This window comes from Egretta garzetta, unplaced genomic scaffold, assembly GCF_000687185.1.
Source record: "Egretta garzetta isolate BGI_Z169 unplaced genomic scaffold, ASM68718v1 scaffold281, whole genome shotgun sequence".
In the NCBI taxonomy this organism is placed as follows: domain Eukaryota; kingdom Metazoa; phylum Chordata; class Aves; order Pelecaniformes; family Ardeidae; genus Egretta; species Egretta garzetta.
In genome coordinates, this window is record NW_009258674.1 from 384,339 (window position 1) to 410,091 (window position 25,753).

At 37.7% G+C, this 25,753-nt stretch overlaps 1 protein-coding gene across 1 annotated transcript in view; it reads left to right on the plus strand.

Moving 5' to 3' along the window:
• Nucleotides 1–24,762, plus strand: part of ADAMTS19 (ADAM metallopeptidase with thrombospondin type 1 motif 19) — a 152,948-nt gene extending 128,186 nt beyond the window's left edge. The window contains exons 20-23 of the mRNA XM_009648858.2: nucleotides 237–441; nucleotides 2,359–2,511; nucleotides 21,314–21,491; nucleotides 24,611–24,762. Of these exons, the coding sequence (XP_009647153.1) occupies nucleotides 237–441; nucleotides 2,359–2,511; nucleotides 21,314–21,491; nucleotides 24,611–24,762 (688 nt within the window). The remainder of the gene's footprint in view (nucleotides 1–236; nucleotides 442–2,358; nucleotides 2,512–21,313; nucleotides 21,492–24,610) is intronic.
• Nucleotides 24,763–25,753: the final 991 nt, after the last annotated feature.

The following is a 25,753-nucleotide window of genomic DNA, read 5'->3' on the forward strand; positions in this document are numbered from 1 at the left end:
CTGAAAACATAGAGACAGTGGTTTGAGGAATGAAATTATATGAAAATTAACACCTTGTTTAATATAAAATATGTTAGATTAATAAGTAGCCCATTAACAAAGTTAAGTTAAAAGGAGGTGGAAAATACGCAAGTATGTCTTAGGTGTGTGTACTGGTAAGCAAGAGACTAAGATGATGTGATGGTACTTTTCCGTTCCTGATTCCTTGTTACTGCATTGCCTGTATTTCTTTGTAGATGGATGATGACAGAATGGACTCCGTGTTCAAGGACATGTGGAAAAGGGACCCAGAACAGACAAGTAGCCTGCACACAGCAGCTCAGAAATGGGACCCTGATCAGAGCTAGGGAGAGGGATTGCCTTGGGCCAAAGCCTGCTTCTGCTCAGCGCTGTGAAGGCCAGGACTGCATGACTGTGTGGGAGGCGGGAGTCTGGTCCGAGGTGCTGCATTTATTTATACAAATCCTCCATAGTGATCATTTAAGCCTTACTATTTTCTGGGAATATGATTTTTTCAGCGGCAAGTGGCACAGTTCAGCCTCATGATTTTCATGGTCCTCGTGCAATGATTTGGCAAAGGGATCAGGGACTAGGAAAACTAGCCATGTAGAACTACTACATTTTACCTAGTTAATATCCTGGAACAGTTTCTTATGGCCAATTTTCAAGCACATATAATCAAGTATGTCCTGACTGCAGTAGTGGGTAACTAGGGGTAAATGGAATTAAGGCCATTGTCTATCAGCTACCAGACCTTGGGTTCAGAGTGGGAACATCTCTGACATACTTTTGTGCCAAGGATGTTGATCAGCAGGTGGTTGCTGCCATTCTGCATCAGAGAGGCTATGAAGGTCACTGCTTGACATTTCCTTCCCTTCCTCTCTCTTCTTACCTCTTTTTCCAAGAGTAGCACAAGCAGTGAGCAAAAGGGCTTGTAAATAACACAATTTTGCATACATTGCATCATGAAGCATTGCTGTAGAATGTAATTATTATTCAAAAAGCTTTATTAATTTAAGATCTCTTAATGTCCATGTCCATTTGGCTTTCTTCATCTTCTAAAAAGCTATACTACTTCTAAAAGTAATTGACTGTGGTGGAAGAAGGGTGTTGTTACCATTGCCATCTGGACATGCTGAAGGGGTTAGTTGGAGCGTCTCTCTCCATTGGAAGAGCAAGGCGATTCTGATTGCCTTCCATGCCAGAAGCTGTGCCATGGCTCCCTCTGGGTTCAAAATACAAATAGTAGCTTCTGAATGTGGGTGCAGTCCCTTCTTTGGGCTACTCTGCTCAGCAGCACCCCTTGTTGCCCAAGGAAGAAAAAGATAAGACATAGGGAATGTTTTCAAAGATGAAAAGCAGATGCTAAGATAGAGATAAGAGGAGTAACTAGTAGCATTTCCAGGTTTGGTACACAGAGATTTATAATGCAAGGGCTGGCTGCGAGAAGAATGGTATTCACTTACAGAGGTGTGAGAAAGAAACCCAGATTGTTTAGCTGGTTTGTTTTACTTGAACGATGAGAAATAAGTAAGCATGTTTTTGTTGGAAGCAATAAATATATTTTGAAGAGTGAGGTGTTTCCCATGGCCATTCCTACTATCACCATTATACTGGAAGCGAGCCATTACTGCTTCCTGCAGTTATAATCAGCTTGGCAAAGGAGAGTTTTGATCTGCAAGCAGTGGGATGATCAAAAGCAATGATAATGTTTTGAGAAGGAAATGGCATAATTTTTGGCAGTGTAAGTGGGAATGGTGGAAAAAACCATAGATTAAGACCTGCTGTGCAACTCAAAGAGAGTTTTCACGTGCTGTATATGCAGTGACTTTGAATTCTCAAATTCAGTCTGGATTCTCGCATAGTTTCAGAATATTTACGTTTCCATTTTAACTTTTTTCCTTCTCAGAAAAGGTCTGTTAGACACTAGTAGTTTTTCTGAAGTTGCTTCGTATCTTTTTCATATGAGCATTAGTTATATTTTGTTTAATTTTATTTCATTTCATTCATAGAACAAAGATTGCCTAATATTTTCAGTATAACATTTTGCATTCACTTCATTATAAGTTTTCGGATGTTTCCTTATCCAAAAACCTAATTTTTCCATAAGCAAATAATTTTTGATCTAATTAAATATTTTTAACTGAAAATGCGACAGTTATAATTCTGTCTCATGAGTAATTTTTGTTCATTTGTTAGTTTTTAATGAATCCGATGTCTGTGCAATTGAAGATTGGAAGCCAGGAAGTCACTGAAGTCTTGAAATATTTACGTTAGCCAGGCAGAGGTTGTTAGAATTTGATAACATGGGGTAACTAGGACTTTTGTAGAAACCTGAAAAACATCTTTTTCCAACAGTGCTCTGTAAAGTGTGGTAAAGGAGTACGGCATCGGACTGTGAGGTGCACCAATCCCCGCAAGAAATGTGTTTTGTCCACAAGACCTAAGGAAGCAGAGGACTGTGAGGACTATTCCAAATGCTACGTCTGGAGAATGGGAGACTGGTCTAAGGTGAGGCATCCTTGATACTAGTGCCCCACAGCATAATACATTTTGCAAGCTGAGTTCTTTGCAAGAAGTGCTTTTATCAGAAGTATACGAGTCTTCCAGCTGAGGGAATAACAAGGCTTGTTGAACAACAAAAAAGAACAAACCCAAAACATGCAGTCACACTGAGACCACGATATAAATAAATTAGAAATATGAGGAAAGCATGAAATGAATCTTCAGTATCATGCAAATTTTATATGAATTTACTGTTGTCACTGGGCAGTCAAATAACTCCAGAAACTGAAGAGTACTGGACAAGAGTCAGGCAAAGACACCTATTGGGATTATTCCACTTTCAGACCTGTTTGGGAATAGTAATGACATTTGATTAAATGAAGTAGCTTTATCTTGTCTGTAACCTTTGCTTATTTTTTGTTCAACTTACTTTCTCACCTGCTTCTGGCTTGATATTTTACTGAGGCAAAGTGTGATATGCGTTGTGTACTGTGTTTGGCTCACAGCAAGAGCTTTCTTTTCTTGCAGAGATTGTCTCTGGATTGCAGAGTAGAGGCTATCAATTGCCTATGTGTAACACCCAGTTGGGTGAGATTTTCTATTGTTTTTCTTTGCCCCTTCCACCTCCATTACAGGCTGCCAGGGACCTGACGTTTGCTGTTCTCTGTCCTGATTCTGTCGTGCATTCTTTGTGGTCATATGGGATCTTTTTCAAGGATGGCTTAACGGAATGGTTCTGAGAAGATAATTTCTATTACTAAATGTTTAGAATACTTTGCTTTGGCCATTCTACTGGATGTCCCTCCACACCTTTTCCCAACTAGGGCAACATATTGTTTGCCACTTATATATTATCTAACTGTAATCTGTTACAATTTTTTTCCTCTGCTGCAGCTCACTCCACAGTTTGCACATTTCATTAATTTGTGTTTGCAGTTTTATTAATTTGTCTTTCCAGTAAGTGACACCTTCCAGTCTTATAAGGAAGCACCTTTAGCCTATTAAATTTCCATATCAACCATTTAATATCTAGGAAGCATCTATTAATGTCTATTCTGAACACCTAATGTAGCTGTCAGTGCATTTTTTCCGTGGCATATGGGTTTTGATTTCAGTGAGGTACATAAGCATAGGCCAAACTGTAACAGAAAATATTGATTATATCTGTGAGTGAGTTATTGGACTGGGACCTTGAACATCTGATACACTTTAGAATATCCAAAACATGCTGAAATACTGAAATTGAACCTTGAAAGTCATGGTTTTCTCTTGCCATGTCACAGACCACACTTTAGCAGAGAGTTTGTAATCTTTTTTTTTTTCTGTGCTTCTGTTCATAACTTTGCACACAACACTTCTACTTTCAGAGCCTAACATTATTGCAGCAGGTTTTAACTTGCTTGTATGGAGAAGTATTTAATGTATTTTTAGTTGTCTTTCATGTGAGGTAACAGCTGGAAACAAGGACTAAAGCCAGCAGTGTATGACTAGCCAGCCTTCCAAGAATTAGCTGCAAGTACTCTGTGGGCAACTAGTGTTTCATAGAATTCTGCTTGGGAGTTCCCATTTTATGATGATGGGGTACAAATTATTACTATCACATTATTATTGGTTCCATTTTCTTTACTTTTTTCACATTTAAAGGATAAAAGATAGCATCAAAATATTTTTTTTTTATAGTGGTAATCACTTAAAATATTTGGAAATATTTTGGAACAGCCACACAAAAAGTAGAAGATAACCCCCCTACTTTAGCTACTTCAAAAGCACGAAGTGGTATAACCATTAATTTTTTAAACAACAGAAGGAACTTCAGCAGCCAGGTTACTTTTACAAGATGTGTTTGGCAATAAAGTTTAGTATTTGCATTTCCATACCACAGAACTGCAGTAAAAACCTGCATCATTTAACACTAGCACAGGCAGGGAGTAGACTATGGAGAAACAACCATCTGCTTTCTTAGTTGAAGTAGTCATTCAAATAGGGGTTGCTGAGGCTATGTTGGGATGCTCAGACAGTTACACTGTGTTCCCAGTGCCCTCTGGAAAAAAGAAGAGCTTTATTCTCTAATTCAGTACTTTTCACAAACATCCATGTAATAGCTGAAAATACAAGAGCTTACTTCTTCCTGTTCAAAATTTACTGATGTTTTATATGTTCTGCTTTTCTCCTACAGTCAAAGCTGTAACACTGTCACCTAAATTGTGCTTATACTTCATAATTAGTAGATGAGGAAATATTTTATATGGAATTGACAAAACCTTTTGAACAGTTAACGTACAGCCTGACTGTGACTTGTGCAGCTGAGATTTTCCAAGCTTTATACCAAAAAATAGATACTTTGATTTCTCTACAGAGACATGAGTTCAATTTAAAATATACTTGGATTTCCTTTTTTTTTTTTCCCTGTTACTATTCTGTTCCATTGGTAGAGTACATAGCAACATGAAGTCATGGCATACATGTTAATACATCTACAATGGGGGGAAAAATGGAAAGCTCAGATAAATGTTAATCTTTGCTCACTGTTTCTAACTCAGAGGTTTAGTACAGCCTTCTGTGTTCACTGTTTTTACTCTTTAGGATTGTTCTTGACATTGACAGAAGGCTGTTCCTTTGAGCAGAGCCAAGTTCCCCCAAGCTAATGCCAAGACTTGGCTTGAAAAATTTAAATGACACTTCTCACACATTGAAAACAAGAGGCTTAATGTGATCCTTATTGGCTTTGCTGCTCCCCTTGAACTCCTAAGGCATAATTTTAAATGAAGCTTAAATTGCACTGTTATTGAAAAGATAACATTATTAATAATCATAGGAGTGCTGTGATGGAGTTAATTTGTTTTAGAGGTACAGTCACACAGAGATCAAGTAATTCTTTTGCTCAATGTTTTAACAATAATACCAAGATCAAAGAAAATTTGACCAAAATTGCAAGCTCCAATAGGTCAATAAACACATCAGTCCTTCTAAAACTCTGAAATAATTTACAAGTAAGCTGTATAACCTGGCCTGTGTGCAGCATTACACTCCATAATAGCTCTTAAGTCAGCAAGGTGGCTCAATAAGCTGAACATTGCTGTTCTTAACATCAGTTGAGGTCTGTGCCTGCCTTTGTGAGGAAAATGAGTGTGATGAGAAAGTAAAGCATAAATGCTCAAACTGAGCTTCTGGAGCCAGCATCTAGAAACAGTACCAATTACATTGTCTTTTTCCAATGAATGCCATCCTTGGAATACCACACTTAACAATGTGAAAGTTACCTTCAGATGAGGAAAGCCCGTAGCTCATAGCTACTGTTGTGCCAATTAGAGCAAGGCATAGCTCAGTCTTATTAGCAGCTTTACGTTACTAAGTAACTTTAGTTAGCTGCCCATTGCCACCCATTTCAAGGCTACATGAGGACAGGGTCATGGTCAGAGGAATTCATCATCTAAAGATAAACAAGTAGGCAGGGGAGAGGTGAAATGAAATGCATATTAACACATTTACACATCTACCTGGCTTACTAGAGAAGTTCACATCATTGTAGAAGTCGTTCTCCAAAAAAGACTTAAATGTCAACAGCATAGGGTGCTCAAAGGGCAGGTCTAGGGTACTTACTTTATGTAGAAAGCTGTGGGGGTTTTTTTTCCTATTATCTAGAATCTTCACAACAATGGTGAAATAAATGAAGCATGAGTGGCAGGATGTATTTTGGAAGGGACAATAATTTGGTGAATGGGTTTTGAAAATAATGATTAAAATTGGTATAATATTATACCAGGTACTTTTGGAGACAGTCAGTGGGGAGTAATAGGAACAAAACACTGGGCACTGAAGTAGAATTTAGGAGCAGCCAGTTGTAAGTTGAAGAAATATAAAGTATGTGTGTATAGAAGACCAGAGAAGATAATTTAAGTTCTAAGAAGACATTTGGCTATGGAGGCTGGAAAGAGGATGCATTCATTAGAAACTATAGAAGCAGCAGCAGCAGAATTTCTAAATAGTATCTATTGTGTTGAGGAGTCAAATACGACATCTGGGATAATGGTCCAAATGGTTGGGATGGGGTTCACTTTGTCTATAGCCTGAAAAAGCAAAAATGGGAAACAAAGGTTAATCTGCTAAATTTTTTACAGTGAGTCTGAAAGTACATCTGAAGTAACTGCTTCATTTTTACACCAGTGAGTCCCAGAATTCATGGCCTATTCCAAATTATTAATTTAAGACAGTACATGCAGTGTTGTCTAGAAAGTCTGTATGAGTATCAGGGAGGAAGTCAGTCTCCATCTGTTGGGGGTCACAGAGTGGACCCAATAGGTCACAGAGAGATCTCCCAATTGAGTGGTACAAAAAGCAGCTGTCAGTGATGAGGGTTGCTTCTCCTCTGTCCCAATCAAAGAACATGTGAAAATGGAAAATTCAACGGCATGGAGCATTCAACCTGTAAACTGTGTGCTTAAACATTTAAATAACCCCTAAATTTCCATAGCAAATAGACTCAGTTGATTTTGACTCCTTCAATTGAAAGCAAATAAAATTGAACAATATTAATGTTACAGTTTTACTAACAAGGTAATTAGCCTTGGTTTTATTCTTTGTATCCTCATCCAAAATTGTTAGCTCTTTCGGATTCCAGGAATGGAACTGTCCTGGCCATGAGTCAAAATATCACACTGTTAATAGATTTATGGACAAAGAAATTATATTACTTTTGTGAAATAATAGATGTCAAAATAATAGTAGCATCATGTTAATAACTTTTATATTGACTTAATTTTACAGTTAGTTTCCAGCAAATGAGGTATGTCTTTGTTTCAGAAATGAAGTATGAGCAAATCGTATGGAAGATGTCACTGTAATGAAACAAGATTTTTAACCAAACCTGTAATATTAACATCATTTGTTTCAGATAAAGGGTTTTTTTATAGATCAATGTACTGTACTATTTTGTCTGGAATAAATGTAATGTCTTGTTAGTTTCTAGAAAAAACAGAAAAAGACCACCCTTGGAAAGGAGGAGATTCACTTGCCCAGCTGCTTTTGTTGCCTGTCTGAGAAAGAAAAGGGTAACAGCGATGAGTTCAGCAATTGTACAGAATTGTTTTAGACTGTGCTGATCTTAAAGAGTAGTTTTCAGGGACGCACGCTGAGATGCATGCTAGGGACACAAATCAGTAGGGGAAAGGTTGACTTCTAAGTCACCTTCATAAACATTAACAGTTAGAGGAGGTCTAGGGAATTACAAAAGAAATGGAGATGTGAAATATACCTGAACAAGCTGGAGTTTTCTTACTCCCTGGTAGTAGAAGTAAAATGATAAAAATGCTGGTAAAATAGATAATTGAGAACTTTATAAATATACGATGCTTTCTTCCACACATGTCCAGCAATATTTCAGAACTAAATACTGTTAGTATTAGTATGCAGTCACAGACTTTCAACCTTGGGGCAGCTTTACAAATTTTCTGGGTGCTTCTTCCAGCCATATACTCTGTGGTTCTACCTACAGCCTGAAACCATAGCTATAAATGAAGCAGCCTGGCTGCTATTTGCCTTACCGGTGTTTGGCACTCCTCAAAATTGACAGGTGTGGTTGACTGGACTCTGGCTTACTGGTGTGAAAAAGATGTGTCTATGTCATCAAAGGCAGACTTCTATTTCTAGTGAAGCAGAAATTGCTGTGTCAGTCGGCATGAATTCTAAAAAACTTTTCGCTATACAAGGTAGCCCATTTTACTGTAAATTGAATAAACTCTAGGTATCCATGCTGTACGCATGATCTCTGTTTTGCTGGGTTTTATTGTTGACAATGAACTGTCCCTTTAGCTTCTGTAATTACCTTCTATACTGGCAGCTTGTCTAGCTGTTTACTGGATTGCCAGATTTGGCAATCTGGCATTGCCCAAAAGGATAGATAGCTGTGATAGATACTTTGGTGGTATACTGGATTCAGAGATCCAGGGCATCCACTGAGCTTTGTGATCTAACACCTTTCTTTCCATAGAGATGGTGGTGTTTGAAGAAATTACTCTTCCTACAGCCTTACCGAAAAGTGACAGTGTGTTTGGCAGCCTGAAAAGTGCTGATATTGTCTGTAGGCATTAATGGCCTTTTTTCAGCTGTGATGAACAGAGTTGGTAATCTGGAGTCCAAACACTGCATATATTAGATTTCCAAAATGCTAATTTATAACAAGTTTTTTGTCATGTTAAAAATTGTCTTTGACTGTACACAATGTGATAAAAAAAATCTAATGTCTAGAATGGTAAGAATATTTTTCAAGCATTCTTTAAAATTAAAAATCAATTGCTCCAGCTCATAGAATCATAGAATCATTTAGGTTGGAAAAGACCTTTAAGATCATCAAGTCCAACTGTTAACCTAACACTGCCATCCCACCACTAAACCATATCCCTAAGCTCCCAAATATTAAGCTGAAATGTTTTCATGAGAATGGATTGGTCAAACAAGATGCTGTCACCTGGATAAGTTCTCGGAATGGCTTTTTTTGAACCAACTAGGTGAAAGGATCCTTGAAATTTTACAGAGTAATACAAAGGTATGATTTCTGGGAGAAAGTTTGGTTAATCTGTTAAACATCATGGTATTTACACATGGCATCTTCACAAAGAGAAAAACATACATGTACATTTATATTGCAACATTAAACTTTGATACTGGATCTTATTTTTAAAAAGGAGATGGGGATTACTTTCAAGGGAAAAAAATGAATTAGAAACCAGAAAACTAGAGTTAGAAAAAAAAACCCACCACCTTAGTTGTAATTATTAGAGCTAGAAGTAAAAGTAGGATGCCTTTGAATAACTGTTAAGTGTTTCTACTACAGTGAAGACATCAGGAACCCACTTGCTTGTGCTGAGGCTTAGTCAGTGCTGTCTTACAACATTTGAACATTGTGATCTCTTGGAGCAAGCAAGGCCAGGAGAAGGGGACAAGTTAACACCCAGCAGATGTGTCATGCTGCTACAAAGGCAATCATCATGGAGCGTAGCAGTAACAGCTTCCCATTGCCTCCTTTGCCACTGCTGCTGTCTTCTAAGCCATTCCAGTGCAGTCTAGGTCAGGCCAAATACCAACTCCCAACATTTTTGGGTTGTGCACCTTATAGTGCCAAGCCAGATATTACTGCTGCAGGGGACTTACATATGCATACTTATGCATATAAACATAGATTTAAATAAAGAAAAACATTCTTGGGAATTGCTTCCCAGAAATGCCTACCAATTTTTATTGAGGGTTGCTGGGATCTTTGAACAATGAGTCTTCTAGAAGGCTGATGCATAATTCAGCAGGTAGATAAATAGTGCTTATGCATCTATAAGTGAAATCTTTACCCTAAACACTCTGCTACACAACCACTACAATGCAGAACTTCATAGCCCAACTAGCAGGAAGCATAGCCCAGAATACTCTTCTGAATGAGGAAGAGTAGTAACACTGAGCATCCCTTCAGTATCCTTGTGCTGACACCAATTTTTGCTCAATTAGGCTTGGTCTAAAAAGATTCTTCTCGACAAAATTTTGTAAGATGGGAACTATACTGTCCATCAGAATTTCAGTGTCCCAAGGAGATATGCTGAATTTATGTATAAAAAATACCATCACAGAACATCACAAGTAAGTAAGTAAGGAGCTAATGGAATTAGAAGTAACATCAAATGGCAAAGGGCGGGGGGGGGAGGGAGGGGACGGGGACGACAAGACAAACAAGAGCAGCATCTTCTGTTTTATCTTCTCAGAGTTTCACTTACCTGAAATGTGTGTACGTACAGCCCATTCTACATAAGCAATAACTGATAACCTGAGTCTACATTGTAAGACTTTCTCACTATATAAAATGGAAAACACTGCAGGTTGTCTGACTTTTCATGGCTGGTCCCACATTTTGGAGAACAACACCAGTCCCCTGACATTTCAAAACAAATCTTTCTTTTATTTTTTCAGCATAGGCTTTTGCTGCAGGTTCATTAACTTCTGTGTTGATGTTCTTTCTTGCTTTTGCTCAGTAAAACACATTAAGCAAATTATTTAATTGGTCTCTTCATGATAATGCCTGGATTTTTTCTCTGATAGCTGACAAATCATTCCAAAGCTATCAATGTGTGCAGGAAAATTCAAGTACTCAGTCCAGTCCTGAGACTCAGTCCAGCAGGCGTTCTTTTGCCTGGTGTATCTCCATCTCTAAGATCATCTCTCTGTCTTTCCAAATGTTTCCCTCAGCATCTCTGACTGTATCATCTGCCAACGTGTAACTCATTTAGCCCGTTCACTTGGGTTCTGTTAGAATTTATGTAATGCTTCTGCTTTTGTGAGATAAAATTGGGGTTTGTGTGTTGGAAAACTTCTTTCTTTCATGCCCTTTTTGTCCTATCTTTCATGCAGATCATGTAAATAACACTACTTCAGGTGTTCACTCTTGTGATACACTTGGTCTTCTATGAAGTCCTCCTCTTGTCACAAAAATATTTATTGTTTTTTATTTTTTGTTACTTTGTTTTAATCTGTGCAGCTCTCACTTTTTGCTGTTTTCTAATAGCTTGTAACTCGTTACTAGCTGAAAATACCTTAAAAATATAATTAATAATTCTTGAAAAATTATTTTGAAATAATTGTTTCAAATCAAAGTATGTGATTTCTGACTAGCAAGACAGAATCAGAATAGCTACTTGACATTGTTCATTTACCAGTTTTAAAGAATTACAAGCAATATTGCATATTTTTAAATACTGTAAGAAAGATTTACTTTTCTGGTTTGTCTGTGCTGTTTCATAAAACCATAGAAACATAGAACCTTTTGGTTGGAAAAGACCTTTAAGATCGAGTCCAACCATATCTGTCCACTACTAAATCATGTCTCTAAGCACCTCATCCACCCAGCTTTTAAATACCTCCAGGGATGGTGACTTGAGCAGTTCCCTAGGTAGCCCGTTCCAGTGCCTGACAACCCTTACAGTGAAGAAATTTTTCCTAATACCTAATCTAAACCTCCCCTGGCAAAACTTGAGGCCAATTCCCCTCATCCTATCACTTGTTACTTGGGCAAAGAGACCAACACCCACCTCACTACAGCCTCCTTTCAGGCAGTTGTAGAGGGCGATAACATCTCCCTTCAGCCTTCTCTTCTCCAGGCTGAACACCCCCAGCTCCCTCAGCCACTCCTCATAAGACTTGTGCTCCAGACCCCTCACCAGCTTTGTTGCCCTTCTCTGGGCACGCTCCAGTGCCTCAATGTCCTTCTTGTAGTGAGGGACCCAAAACTGAACACAGTATTCAAAGTGCGGCCTCAACAGTGCCGAGTACAGGGGCATGATCACTTGTGCTGGCCACACTATTCCTGATACAGGCCAGGATGCCATTGGCCTTCTTGGCCACCTGGGCACACTGCTGGCTCATATTCAGCCAGCTGTCAACCAGTACCCTCTGGTCCCTCTTTGCCAAGCAGCTTTCCAGCCATTCATCCCCAAGCCCATAGAGTTACATGAGGCTGCTGTGACCCAAGTGCAGGACCTGGCACTTGGCCTTGTTGAACCTTATACAATTGGCCACAGCCCAGTTGGCCTCATACAAAACAGCCCACAGCCTTTTCAGGTTGTTTTTCATAGATTTATGTTTAATCTCCAGAGTTCCCTCATCTAATCTTGCCACAAATACTTCCAATAATGTTTCCATAAAACAGAGTTCGCCCGAAAGTAATGATCATTCTTTGGTAAGTTTATCACAGGATCACAACAACTCAGGTCAACATCTCCTGGCCCTCTGATAGCTCCCTCAGGACAGTCATGCTTTTGGGTGACCTCATCATACATAATAAAAATGTTACACTTCAGTGTGGTTTTCCTACTAATAAAGCAATTAGAATCATTTTCTGGAAAACCATTTTCTTCCAATGAAGAATGTGTTTAGACATTTTGAGGAGAAAATTAACCAGTGGAAGTTTTATTGATAGTTGTAAGTTATTTTTCTACTTCATTTCTCTGTTCCTCTTTTAAGGTTTTTATTTCAAAAGTAATGAACCATATATTGGATCATGGTATTTCAGGTAAAAAGAAGTCCTTAGAGTTGTTTCCTCATAAACTCTCAATTAGTTGTGGGGGGTTTTTTAATATCTTTCATATGCATTTAGCTGAGTTACCTGCTATCACTTCAGATCTTCATGATTTAAAATTTGGTAGATACACTGAACGGAAGTAAAGTCATTGTTAGCATTGTTCTCTTTCCTTGAGAGTGTTATATAGCATAATGCTATTTAAAGGCAAATACTTATTTTTATCTGGTAAAAAACAGCTTTTTGACATATGTTTACTAGATAAAATGCTAGAAACTTTGAAGAGAAAGGGGTTTCTTGGAGGTTTTTTCCCCTCCTACGACATTTCCCCTCCTATGACATTTCCCCTCCTATGACATGTCCTTAGTGGGTTCTTTGAATTGTCTTTTCATTAGAAATGCCATTATCCTTTAATTACATCTTTGTGCTGATGAGCTATGCTTTTCCCTGGAAGGTTTTCTACAGAGCAGCAGGCCAGCATTGTGATATATGCTAACATTAAATTATATACTGAAAGGCTAATATTTCAAACTATTTTTAAGAGTTCATTTTCATCAGTCAAGAATGACATACTCAAACTAATTTTATAGGAAAGATAAAGGTAATTATGAAGCCATCAAATCTAACTGCTTCCAGATTCTTGTTCAAATGTTTGATAGTTGTAATCAATGGAAAATCATCTTCCGCCAAAATACCATGGAGTGATACCTCAGATATGAAAGTGTGAGATGTAGTAATGTCTTATTCATCACTAAGCACTAATGGCAGTAATACATACAGTATGCCATATAAAAGATTTTTTACAAAGTGTTAGCAGTATAATATTGCGTCTAATCCATTAAGTGTGAATCCTCTTACAGAGTTATGGGTTGCATCTGTACAACCAGTATTATCACATGGCTCTTACAAGTAATTGCTGACATACTTCAAAAGTAACATACAGCCTTAGGCAAGCCTTTAGTATCTTTAGAATTGATAAAATATCCACAAAGACATTGAAAACAAACCAGAGTTCTGTAAAAGTGCTGTTGACTAGAGTTGTTTGTTTCCTTGGCTAGAGGGTAAAGATCCTAACAAAATGATGCTCGTGCAGTTTGCTTTCACTTCCCTCATTTCAGAATATCACAACCCTCATAGATCTATTTTATAAAAATAATTAGGTTGAATATTTGGTTTCAGCTTTGTATTGGTATTGCTTTTAGAAACCACGAAGGACAAATGCAATTTGCAGAACTGGGAAGATAAAAGCTAAGGCTTCACATCACTGAGAAGCGTGGAAATAATTTTATGGTTGACCTATACACCTATGAATTTTAATGTTCTTCAGTCAATTTAGAAAGGATATCACATTCAAGCTTAGGCAGGGGTACATATTTTGTCAGGCACCTGTACCTGAAAAAAAAGAAAGAGATAATAATGTGGTGGTGAAACTGTTGACCTGAGTTTTGGACCAATTGCCTAACTCTTTTTTTATATAGAAAAGTCAATCTTGCCCTGAAATTTAAAAAATGTTCCTTGAGTATATATTTGTATATTATCAATAAGTCTGAACATCTGCACTTTCTGCTGTAGAATGCTGCAGCCATGTAGAATGCTGATGTGTAGTTAATCATTTTTCAGCATTTACCAGCTTATTTTTTGTAAAATCCACCAGTATTCTGATGTCAAATACTGGTTAACAATGTGTCTAAGGTTCTAAATGAGAAAAAAAAATGATTTTTCAGATGGAGGTATGCTTAAAATGGTCTTAAAACTTGAATATGTTTTTGTAGCAAATATAGATCTATAGAAAGTATAAATACAAAATTTAAAATTATGCGAAAGGGAAGTACCTCCGGAGCATACAGAGAAACTTCACTTCCTGTATTTATTACAGTATTACAGTTTTTGTCCATGCTTTGACATAGATTATTAATGATGAAAGAAAAATTCTGATACCTTCCTTGATTTGGGGGGGAAATGAGAGGCTGTAATACAGTCTATTGTTTTTATGGATCAGGACTCCAGGTTGTCAAACATGGAATTCTTGCATCTTAATGCTGAAGTTTAATTTTTACTTTGAAGTTTTCAGGAACTTTTATCTTAGTGGTTTTCTGGAAAAGTAATACAATCATAATCAGAGTTCTGTTTGTGGAGGAAAGGAAAATCTTCATGATAAAGGCTTTTAAGTCAGTATAAAGCTGCTGGAAGAAACCACAATAAAAAAACCCTTCCCTTTTGTTCTTTTTCTGGTTCCAGAGGGAGCCAAATCTATCCTGTGTGGCACATTAGAAAACTCTTTAGTCTTGCAAGAAATTTTCCCTTCACAATTCAAGGGTCTTCTACCCATTCCTTGCATAGTCCAGTAAGAAGTATATTGCAGCATCAGCCTTCCCTGAGCTTGAGGAGATTCTTGTCCCACCATTACTTCTCTGAGCGGGCTTCCTAAATGAACTAGTAAGTCCAACTGTCCTAACAAAGCAAACTAGTTCCATTGGGACTATCAAGATTTTTAAATCATGAGTGGGCGACTGTGTTTCATTAGTTCATCCAAGAAAGAAATTGGGTAACTGAACCTGAGTTTCAAATATAGACCATGAATTTGCTACTTCTGAGCTGAGTCCAGTGAATCTGTTAAGACTGAAGCCCATCAAACCCCACTATTGATTCAGACTAAATGAGTAATGATATTCTCAAGTACAGATTTTTATATACTGTCCTAGGAAAAATTGGGTTTTGTTGTTTCATTAATAATCATATTACACCAAATTCTACCTTGTTTTACTCAGCCAAATTTTATTTGTAAACTTTTAGTTGCTTCTTGTTTCGTTACTAAAGGCAGTTTTGCATTGTCAACCAAACAACTGCATTGTTCTGCATGGGAAGCTAACAAGGATTTAAAAAAAAAAAAAAAAAAAAGAGAAAAGAAAGATCCAGATTCTTGAGACGAGGTGATGAGGATTTCCTCCATAGGTACTGTATCTCTAGCCTAACTTATAAAAAGTGAGCTGGGCCTCTGTTGATCTTACTTTAAAATTTTATCTCTTTTGAGCGGATATCCAGTACTAATTATTGCTTCAGAAAATACAGCTAGAAAGAAAAATGGGGAGGGAAGAAAAAAAAAGGAGAAAAGAAAAATAAAATAAATAAGGACAATTCAAACTTGCTAAACTTAGGAGAGATCAACAGCAGAATTTTTTCAGCTAAACTTAGCACAAGTTCTGAATTTTAAATTTGGCATTCATATACTGAGGTGTTGGGTGTGTCAGAAATGAGAGAGGCCGAAAGACCTTTCTGGAAATGATGCATGGGAGAACTCAGACTCCATCTTGTTTGGATCCATTAGTTCCTCTTTTTCTATTAGTTACAATGTTAAAAAAAAGTTCTTAAAAAGCCTGCAGATTACTTGCTTTATTTAGTACCCTTTAAGAATATTGCTAAATTCAGTATGTAAGTCTTTTGTTGAAAAATTCAAATGCATTCGTTTGGTCTTTTGGTGAAAAATGCACCACTTCATCTATTACCTGCCTTCAAAAGCAAACCATAAAAATGCAAGATACATGAAAAGATTGCAAGCATGTCAGCAAATATGAATCCTGTGGTAAAGTCTGATTGCTTGCTATCCCTGTTTCACACTCACTTTATGAAAAGGTTGAAACTGCTTAAATGCTGGAACTGATGAACCTATACATAAATGATTAGGAATGCTCTGCTAATAATTTCCAGTAGAACTCATCACTGAGTTTCCTTATGAGCACATCGCTCTCCACTTTGAATGCTACTTAGACTTGTAAAAACCTTTTATTGAACAATCCATTTATTCTTGAAAATAAATTGTCCAAGTCAATTCTGTTAACATTGTCACAGATTGGATTTTTCATTGTGGATTGTATCAGCCTCTGCAGTGATTGCCTGTTGTCTTGCCAGAAAGATGCATTTTGACCATTACTGTCTGCCAGTAACAATTTTTCCCTTAATTTAGGAATTCCTGCTTCTTATGAAGGCCAGCTGGAAGCAGCTAAGGCATTACAGCACCTTCCTCAGCTGTTGGCCTTGGGAATATGTATTCTCTCCAGAATATATGTCTTTGGCAGGGAACAGAAAGAAGGAATCCTGGGTAATGAGTGTGCATGCCAAGTGTAAGGATTGTTATATTTAATGCCTAGGTTTCTGTCCTTGAAATTATGTCTAAAAGAAGTTCAAAAGTAGGACAAAATTCAAACAGGGTGGGTAGATTTTATTTGAAAGAAACAAAAACTTTCAAAAAAAATAGCTGTTAACTATATTTATCCAGGAATTTTTTGTAATCTGTAACAGAAATGTTTTATATGTCTTGCTGCTTGAATGGTTTTACAGTACCTTTAGGACTGTGTCCAAAATGCACAGATTAACAGCCACATAAAAAACCTCTGGCTGCATATTAGAACATTTAGTCTAAACCTACAAACACAGTTGTCCTATGGGAATTTTTGCTCATCAGCTACATGGCCTTAAAGTGTAGGTCATCTGAACAATCAGAAGTAAAATATAATTAACCGCCACAAAAATAAAGTGTAGCATGTGCAAGAGTGACATGTGGGAGGTGGAGGGGGTGGGAAGAAGAGCTGTAGAAAGGTATTGTTCATTCACTAGTAGTAAAAGCTGCAGCTTGAAATCAGTCTGAGATCTGCTGAATCTATGCAAGTTGCTACAGATTGGTTTAGAGTGGGCATTTTCTGAAATTTTATATACATAAGCTTCATATTAATATATATATTTATATATAAAATCATGGAAAATACAAGCAGTTTTGACAGATAGATTGCATTCTGATTAAATTCACTGCTCAATATGTAAAAGTGAAAGTATCTTCAGTTTGCTGTAAGTTGAAAGCTTTGCTACAGTTTTAAAGATGGGAATTCCATAAGTATACAGAAGCTTTAGCTGCATACCGCAACTGCTACCTAAAATGTGACAGCTGCACATCTAGTGAGAGGATTTTGCCACAGGTTGAATCTTTTCAGTGAGAGAAATCCAAAAGTGAGACAAGCTTAGGAGACACTTTTGAAAGAGCCTGTTTCAGCTAGAATGGACACATGCATGTGCAGGGAGTATCAAAATGAGGGTCAGAGCTGTTGCTCTGAGTTGCATCTATCTGGTTTGCAGAAGCTGAGGTGTCTCCCAGTGAAATTGGACCAGGTCCATCCCTTTGCAGAGTGAAAAAGAAAAATATTGTGGGTGCATTTTATTCTCCAATATTCAGTGGCTGCTCTGTTATACCACCAGTTGGCTGGTGTGTATGCAGCACAAATTCAAGACAACTTCATGGAGACAAATGGAAATCTCACCGTTTGTCTGTGTAGCTAGCATATGCACTGCTAAATGCCATACCTGAAGTGTATTTTCCCCTTTTCATACTATTTCATACTACTTTGAAAGTGAGATAATATAGACACAGTAAAAAGATACTATTTTTTTCTGGCTTCCAAGCAGTAGAATTCTTAATTCTGAAGTCAGACACTGCTGCTGCTGTCGACGTGTTAACAAGGAGGAGCACAGCTTGACTATCAGATCCCTGGTTGATTTTAAAACGCTAGTGGTTTGGAAAAACTCCTGTCTACTTGTAAACTGATCAGGCTGGCTTTGGAAGTTTTCGATTGCAAATCAATGTGGTAGCCCTGCCTCTTCACAATTTTCCCCGAACACCTTACAAGATTTAATAAAAGTTCTCAGTTTTATAAAATAAGAATAAATACAAAGTTAAAAATCAGTACATTTCTGTGAAAATAAGGGAAGATAAAACAGAAGGCAAATTTCTTACTATATTTCCTACTTTGCCACATATTTCCTATATGAACTGAGACATTTTATTTTGTCATCCTTCAGTGTCATTTTCTTCCTCTAAAGTTAGGTTGTTAACAAGTAGGTCATGCAAGACTAAAATTAATTGTTTGCAAGATGTATGCATCTTTGGATAGAAAATGACACTGTAATGCTTCATAGCACTCTCTGAAATATTTCACAAAGCACAGTAGCAGCTCAGTCATTAAGGGGTTGTTAATTCACCAATTAAGATTTTAACGCTGAAATCTTGCCAAATTCTGCATAGAAACTGAGGGCCTAAACACTCATTAGCTGAGAGAGAGATCTGTCTGCTTGTGGTGTATTGTCTCAGTTGCAGTCACGAGAAGCTTTCAAGCCAGAGCTCATTTGATATAGAGAAGATACGACTGCTGCCAGAGTGCTCTCCACAAAAGCACCTGCATACATGAATTGTTATGCATTATCAATTAGTAGGTAAAGCATTGGAGCCCATTTTGTCAGTGGAAGTCCAGTGTTTTCAAATCCCATTCTCCCCTCCAGTACTCCAGATGGCTACGGTGCACCTACCAATTTTAGGATAACCAAAGGTTAAGGGCAGATAAATTATTTTTAGACTTATGTACCAGATCCACCCGCCTCTCCTGTCCTCCTCCCCCTTTGATAAAAGAAGATAGATACATACTACACGCTCACACATAGTCTAGCTTTGGTTAATAAACATGCAAGTGTTATATTGACAGGAAAAAATACAGTACTGTGTGCAAAATTACTCTAAATTAAGATCATTGTGCTGAGCTTTAAAGATTATCTTCATCTTACTACCTTCATCATATTACCTTCATCGTATTACCCTCATCTTTCCTTCATTCTCAGGTTTGGGGTTTTTTTGTGTGGTGGTTGTTTGTTTGTTGGTTTTGGGGGTTTTTTTGTTGTTGTTCCATTGTCTCACTTGCTATTCCATTAAAATATTCCAAAAGGAAACCTCTCTGAAATTATGGAGAGGAATCCAGGAAGTGGCTGGAATTTTGCCAAGATTAAGATCGATGTTCTGGCTGCTATTGATTAAATTTGGGTATGTACATATGTGTTTGTACATGTTTATCGTGCATGTGGGGCATTGTAGGAAGTCAGATTATTTTTAGCTGCACAGTGAAAAGGCAAAGAATTCAGGAAAAGGAATTCTGTTGAGGCTTTTCCTCATGCAATTTAAAAGCAGTATACTGAATTCAAAGTTGATGACAGACTTCTACTGTGAAAAGGCTTCAGTACTAGCTGGATTCCCTCCTGCAAACAGCGTATTTGTTCATATGTTAAGCTGTGGTTGCTATAGAATAGAAAATTATGTATTCATAATTGAATGTCTTTGCATGCCTTGGCTCATGCAGGCTGTATCTGATTAACTTTGCAAGAAATTTGGTTCTTTATGGGCTTTATGGAGTTACTCCTGATATACACCACTGAGAACAGAAGCAATATCAAGTCCGCTTGCTGCCTCTGTAAAATGCCAGTGTTTGATTTCTTGCAGTTACAAGTTGAAGTGTGCTTTGGACCTTGTTCAGTCCCTTGTGAAAACACCCTTCAAGTGTATATCCTAGTCTCTTGTACCTCTCTTGGAGTCTCATGAGTCCAAAAGACATGAATCTCACTTCTCTTGATGTATATATTTGGGTGGAAGCCCTCTATTTCCCATTTGGCATGTGTAAATCTTTCCTCCAAGTAACAGTGTTTAAAATGTCACTCAAAATCACATAGGTAACAAAATTAAAGGGTAGTAGTAGTAGTATTTCCTACACTCAAGATTTATTCTTTCTTTTCAGAAAACTATAGTTCTCCGTCTTCATCTTGAGAGAGGATGGTTGGGAAACCTCTTTTGCTATAGCACCCTCTCCTTGTCTTTTTCATTCCAGTATTTTTTCAACTGCTTCTTGAAGCCTCCCAAGGAAACGTGTTCTGAATATTTATGTAATTAAGATTTTTTAGAATAAAAATATTTTCAGGATTATGTGGATGGTAGCGGCATAAATTTTCAGCCAGTGCTCATATCGTTCACTGCAAAGAATTGATTATTTGAAGATGTCCTCTATAGTAAACTTCTCCAAAACTTAATGAAATTTGTGGGTACTTGAGTCAAAATCGAAGGCAGGTAGGAGCAAATTGGGGTATATAATTTTTTGAATGAATTTGTAGTTAAAGCAATAGAATATATGTCAATGGACACAAAAATAATTCATGCCCTGTGAAATTTTTTTCACAAAAAGTCAGCAAAGGGGAAAGCATGTGTTTTGTTGGTTTGGCATAGGTTTTGCATGCATCTGTACAGCACTGCCCAAGTTTTCTTTATTACATATTAAGTTACTGTGATAGAACTAGAACGTTACCGTTGTTACAGTGCTCAGCCGTTTTATCTTCTCACCTCATTCTCTGTGGCAACAAGATGGGAAGGCTGCTTAAAGGCCAGGCAGCATGTCTCACGTTGTGTATTTCATTCGTGGGACACACATGAAAACATGAAGCATATGACACAAACACAGGAGGAATATAGTCTTTGCTCAGTAGAAAGAGCACTTTTGCACTGGCAGGAGTAACAGCTTAACTAAAAATGCTTCTCTCTGTCAGTGTCTGTAAGCATTTTCTTTTGTTCCCTCACTTTCACCTCTAATAAGAGTAAATTAGGTTACTGGTCTAGGAGAACAGCCATTTCTCCCTTCAGGCACATTGCTGTGTTTCAGTTTCATCACAGGCTCTACAAAATGGACCTTGACAGCAACAGGATGCTGGAGTCAGCCCTTCAATACATACTGCCAATTTATTTGTGCTTTTTAAATTGATTTTCATTCAGCTAATGGAATTGAAGGCAGAAATCTTGGAATGCTGACAATGGAAGGAGCAGACACTTACTTCACCTGGACCGGCATTTCACTTTCATGTTTACAGGCAAAAATACCTTTTAGACGAATGTGTGTCTTCTGTGTGTTCTAGTGCTCCATCACCTGTGGCAAAGGGATGCAGTCCCGAGTCATCCAGTGCATGCACAAGATCACGGGAAGGCACGGCAATGAATGCTTTTCCTCAGAAAAGCCTGCAGCCTACAGACCCTGTCATCTCCACCCCTGCAATGAGAAAATTAATGTTAACACAATAACATCACCCAGGTTAGGTAAGCAGTCAAAATTACACATTCCCATTGGAGATCTCTTTTTAAGTCTTTCTCTCTGTAGAGTAATGATGATCTCAGTTTAAAAACAGAGGGGTAGGACTCAGGAGATGTACACTCTATGCAGAGACTCATCTCTCTGCCACAGTTTTCCAGTGTGTACATCAGAGACTGCACCTCAGAATGGGGAAGGCTTTTGCTATCCAAGGAAGGACCATACTGTGGGACTGTATGACATTATGGACATAAAACATCAGAGATTAAAATGTTTCTATTAGAGAAATATATATATTTGTATATAGAGAATATATATATTTGTACACTCAATTTTACCAAACATTTCTAAGGTAAGAAAATACCTTATTTTCTCTGTAAAAGCTCTGCAAACTATGTTCTCGAGATATTTGTGAGATCAAGGAGGCCCTTATTTGTTCCTCAAATACAGATACCTCTTTCCACTTGTCTTTAGTTGAAACGTCTACAATGTATGCCTGATGGATTAGGACGTGTGAAGAAAAATTACAAACGTGAAGAGACTTGCTGTTCCTGAAGGAACTCGGGTCTCTGTTGGTCTTAAAGAATTATATTACTGCATAACTACAGAACTGTTAATTCTGTTAATTATTATTTCCTAGTGGGTTGTTGATGATGGTCTTGCCATTAGCTCCCCAAATCATTTATCTGCATGACCTGGGAATATTCAAAGGCTTGCCGTAAGACAGCGTAGCCTTTCCAGATGGTTTTCCAGAGCCCTTGTTAAGATAAACCCTCCTGTCAAATAGATTACTCCTGCATGGAAAGCAAACCTTGACGTTTCAGGCTGTATGCAATCCTTCCTTAAAGTCAGTGCAGGGGTATTTCTCTTTGAAGTTTTTAACCCTTGAACAGATTTGTGTAGTAGTCATTGTTGCAGTTTGCTGGATGAGACGGCAGCTGTTGCTTATGACCCTCTCCTCTGCTATTTCACTGTTGTAAGGTTGCCCTTTGTACTTTATCTTTCTTTGTACAACTGATCTCTCAGAAGCAACAAGCCATCACTCCATCACTGACATTCTCCCTCTGGTGAGGTATAAGCAGCTTTGTGTCACAGAGTAAAGTGAATCATGAAGTTTCACAGAAAAAAATACAGCATCAGATTCATTAAAATTTGATTTAAGTGCACAAAAAAAGATTGGGCTATATAGAATGGATTATGTAGCACTGATGTTAGTAGTCTACGGGTCAGTCTCATCCAGCAGGAGTCAGAATCCAGTCCAGTAGAAACATTAACATCTCCAAAATACATGATTCAGTGCTTCTCTTGAATATATTGATCATTTAGGCTTCCAGTCCCATTATGCGGTATAGATCCTCTGGATTTGGGGGTAAGGCTAGTGGAAGCTGATGAGGATTGCACCACCTCTCCTCTTTTACACTCTCAGCTTCTCTTTCGCTTCTGTTAAAAAAGGGAAATAACTCAAATCTTCTATGAGATTGACCTTTTTTTCAGTTCAGTGTTTATGATGATTTTTGGATTATGTGTTTCTTGTGCCCTATTTTTCACTATTTTCCCATATCAATTCCATGTGTGCACTACAGCTTGAATAACTGAATGTGCAAAGACCAAATTTGGTACCAGGGTGCTTCTATGATAAGCATGGTAAGAGGCTTTCATAAGCAAAACAGGTGGGTGAATTAACAGCTGGCTTCACATGAAAAAAAGGCAACACACATGAAAATATGCCTGTTTTGTACAACAGGCATACAGCAGAAGTCTGGCTTCTGCAACTGAACATTTATGACAGCTAGAGGGAACTGAGTAGTTATAACAACTGTGGGAAGAGGTAGAATAAACCAAACAGTAGCTTTTCAGGCCAGTGTGATGTCCTTGTCAGTTTTGAAGGTTTCTCAGGAAGAATTTGGTAGTCAGGGAATCCCACAGTTAGAAAGCAAGAACAGACTAGTACTGGAGCAACCTGAATAACTGGGTGAAGATAAGACATGAAAGTTGTGAAGGTAAGGATTAGTAGCCTGACTTTTACGTGGAGGAGGGAAGACCCACCTGAGTGATTAAAAAGAGGTGATGCAGTCAGACCAATGTATTGGAAGACAATTTAAAAAAAAAAAAAAAAATTGAATGTACTTGGAGAGGAGAGAAAAAGATCAGGAAGGTAAGAAATGCGCAGTGTTTCTTCACTTGAGAAGCACAAAATGTGATAACTGGGCCTGAACAAGTGTATTTCCCAACACAGCGACTGTCATTGATTCCATACTGTAAGTTTCATTTTTCTAGATAAAATGGATTGGCATTACGAAGAGTATCATGGGACTTGCTAACTGTCTTCAGACCTTATACAAGTGCCTCATAGTGTGGAGTCTGTAGCGCTGGAGCTAGCAAGACAATATATTTCTGTTCCTTTGAACAAAGCAGCCAGACAAAACTAAAGGTCTGCTAGATTACTTCGGTTACAAAGAAAGATGATGTAAGATGTCATGTAGTTTTGTTCAGTTACCATTCATTGACAGCATAGCACAAAGTCTTGATTTCTAGAGCAAAAGCTGACCAGAAAACAGCAGCAGTCTCCACGCTTTAAATTCCTACATTTCCCTGCCTGTCTCTGATAAAAAAAAAAAAAAATCCTCTTATAGGTGTCATTGAGAACCCCATTCTGATATTATTCAAGCTGAGGCTTCCTGGTTTTCCAGTGGCAACTTGCATCTCAGAGTGAGGGCAGTTTCAGCCGGAGCTGCGGCTTCATGCGGCTTTGCTGGAGCTGGCTCTGCCGGAGCTGGCTCTGCAGCCTCCACGCAGCCCTGGCCCCAGTCCCAGCCCACTTCTGTACAGGGCAGAAAGATGGGCCTCACTCTCTCATGAGAAGACAGCTGCGTGGCACTAAACCAGTTAGTTTCAATGCAACTTAATCCAATTTATAAATTAAGCTGGCCTTAAAAAATGTTAATGTTGAAAATATTGACAGCAGGAGGATTTTTTTGTTTTGTTTTTCCTTTGTTGAATATCTACATTTATTCTCCTTTCCCTTCCCCAGATACACTTGTGGTGTCCTTGTCATCTTTGCTACCTGATTCTTCACTAATAAATGTTTCAGTAATGTATGTTTGGGTTTGTTGTTGTTGTTTCACAGCTGCTTTAACTTTCAAGTGCCTGGGAGACCAGTGGCCTGTGTACTGCAGGGTGATAAGAGAGAAGAACCTCTGTCAAGACATGAGGTGGTACCAGCGGTGCTGTGAGACGTGCAGGGACTTTTATGCGCAAAAAATGCAACAGAAGAGTTGACCTCTGTCAGGCTGGCTGGCTCTCAGCTCTTTGCAATCTTATTATTTATAAACACACACCGACACACACGTACACACACACACACACACACACATGCACGCTTCTTCAGACCAAATATTATCAGATTACATATAATTTAATCAAATTAATTTATTTTTGCCTGCCAGACATCCTTAATTGTTGTGCTTAGACAGCCAACTTGTTTTATCCTCTGACGTTTTCATAATTAATTTTTATATGAACAATTTTGGATACATTTATCAGAATTTTTAAAAAATAGTAACTAGTATTTTAAATGTTTATTTTCAGTAGGGTCGTCTTTCTGTTGCCGAAAAAAAGTCATGTTATCTTGAATTTATTTTAATTTAGCTGAATAGTTTTGTTGTATATGGAAATAAAGCCCTTTTTAATTTTATTATATTTTTGGCATTCAGAGTCAGAATGATCTTGTGTATTTTGCAACAGATGTCGAGGTGAGTAAGCTAACATTATTGAACAGGTTATTACAGAATGTATTGTGAAATCAGTTCATCTGAAACATGCTGAAGGGGATAATCTACTGTAATTTATAACATATTATAAACAAGAAAATTAAAATAGCTAAGTAGGGATTTTGATCATTCTCATGGACACATACTTGAACACAAGTATTGAAGCAATGAAACACTGTAGAGATTTACACTGAATCACTGTTGCACTGTTTGAGGTAGTGTAGAGAAATGCAGTCCTAGAACTTGTACCATCCTATGAATCCACGTCTGTACTGTTTTAACATGTCACTTGATTTTAAACGTTTTGAAACAAAAAATCCTACGCCCCTCTATACCTTTGTGTGTCCTCCTGCAGATTTGCAAATGGAAGAGTCCTTCCTCCTGCCACTTGTATGAATTAATCTGTAAAACATTTTCAGTGCTCTGTTGATGATTTAGAAAATAGCTTTGTAATACTATTTTAGTTTTATCATTGTTTTATGAAAAAGTCTTTATAAAAT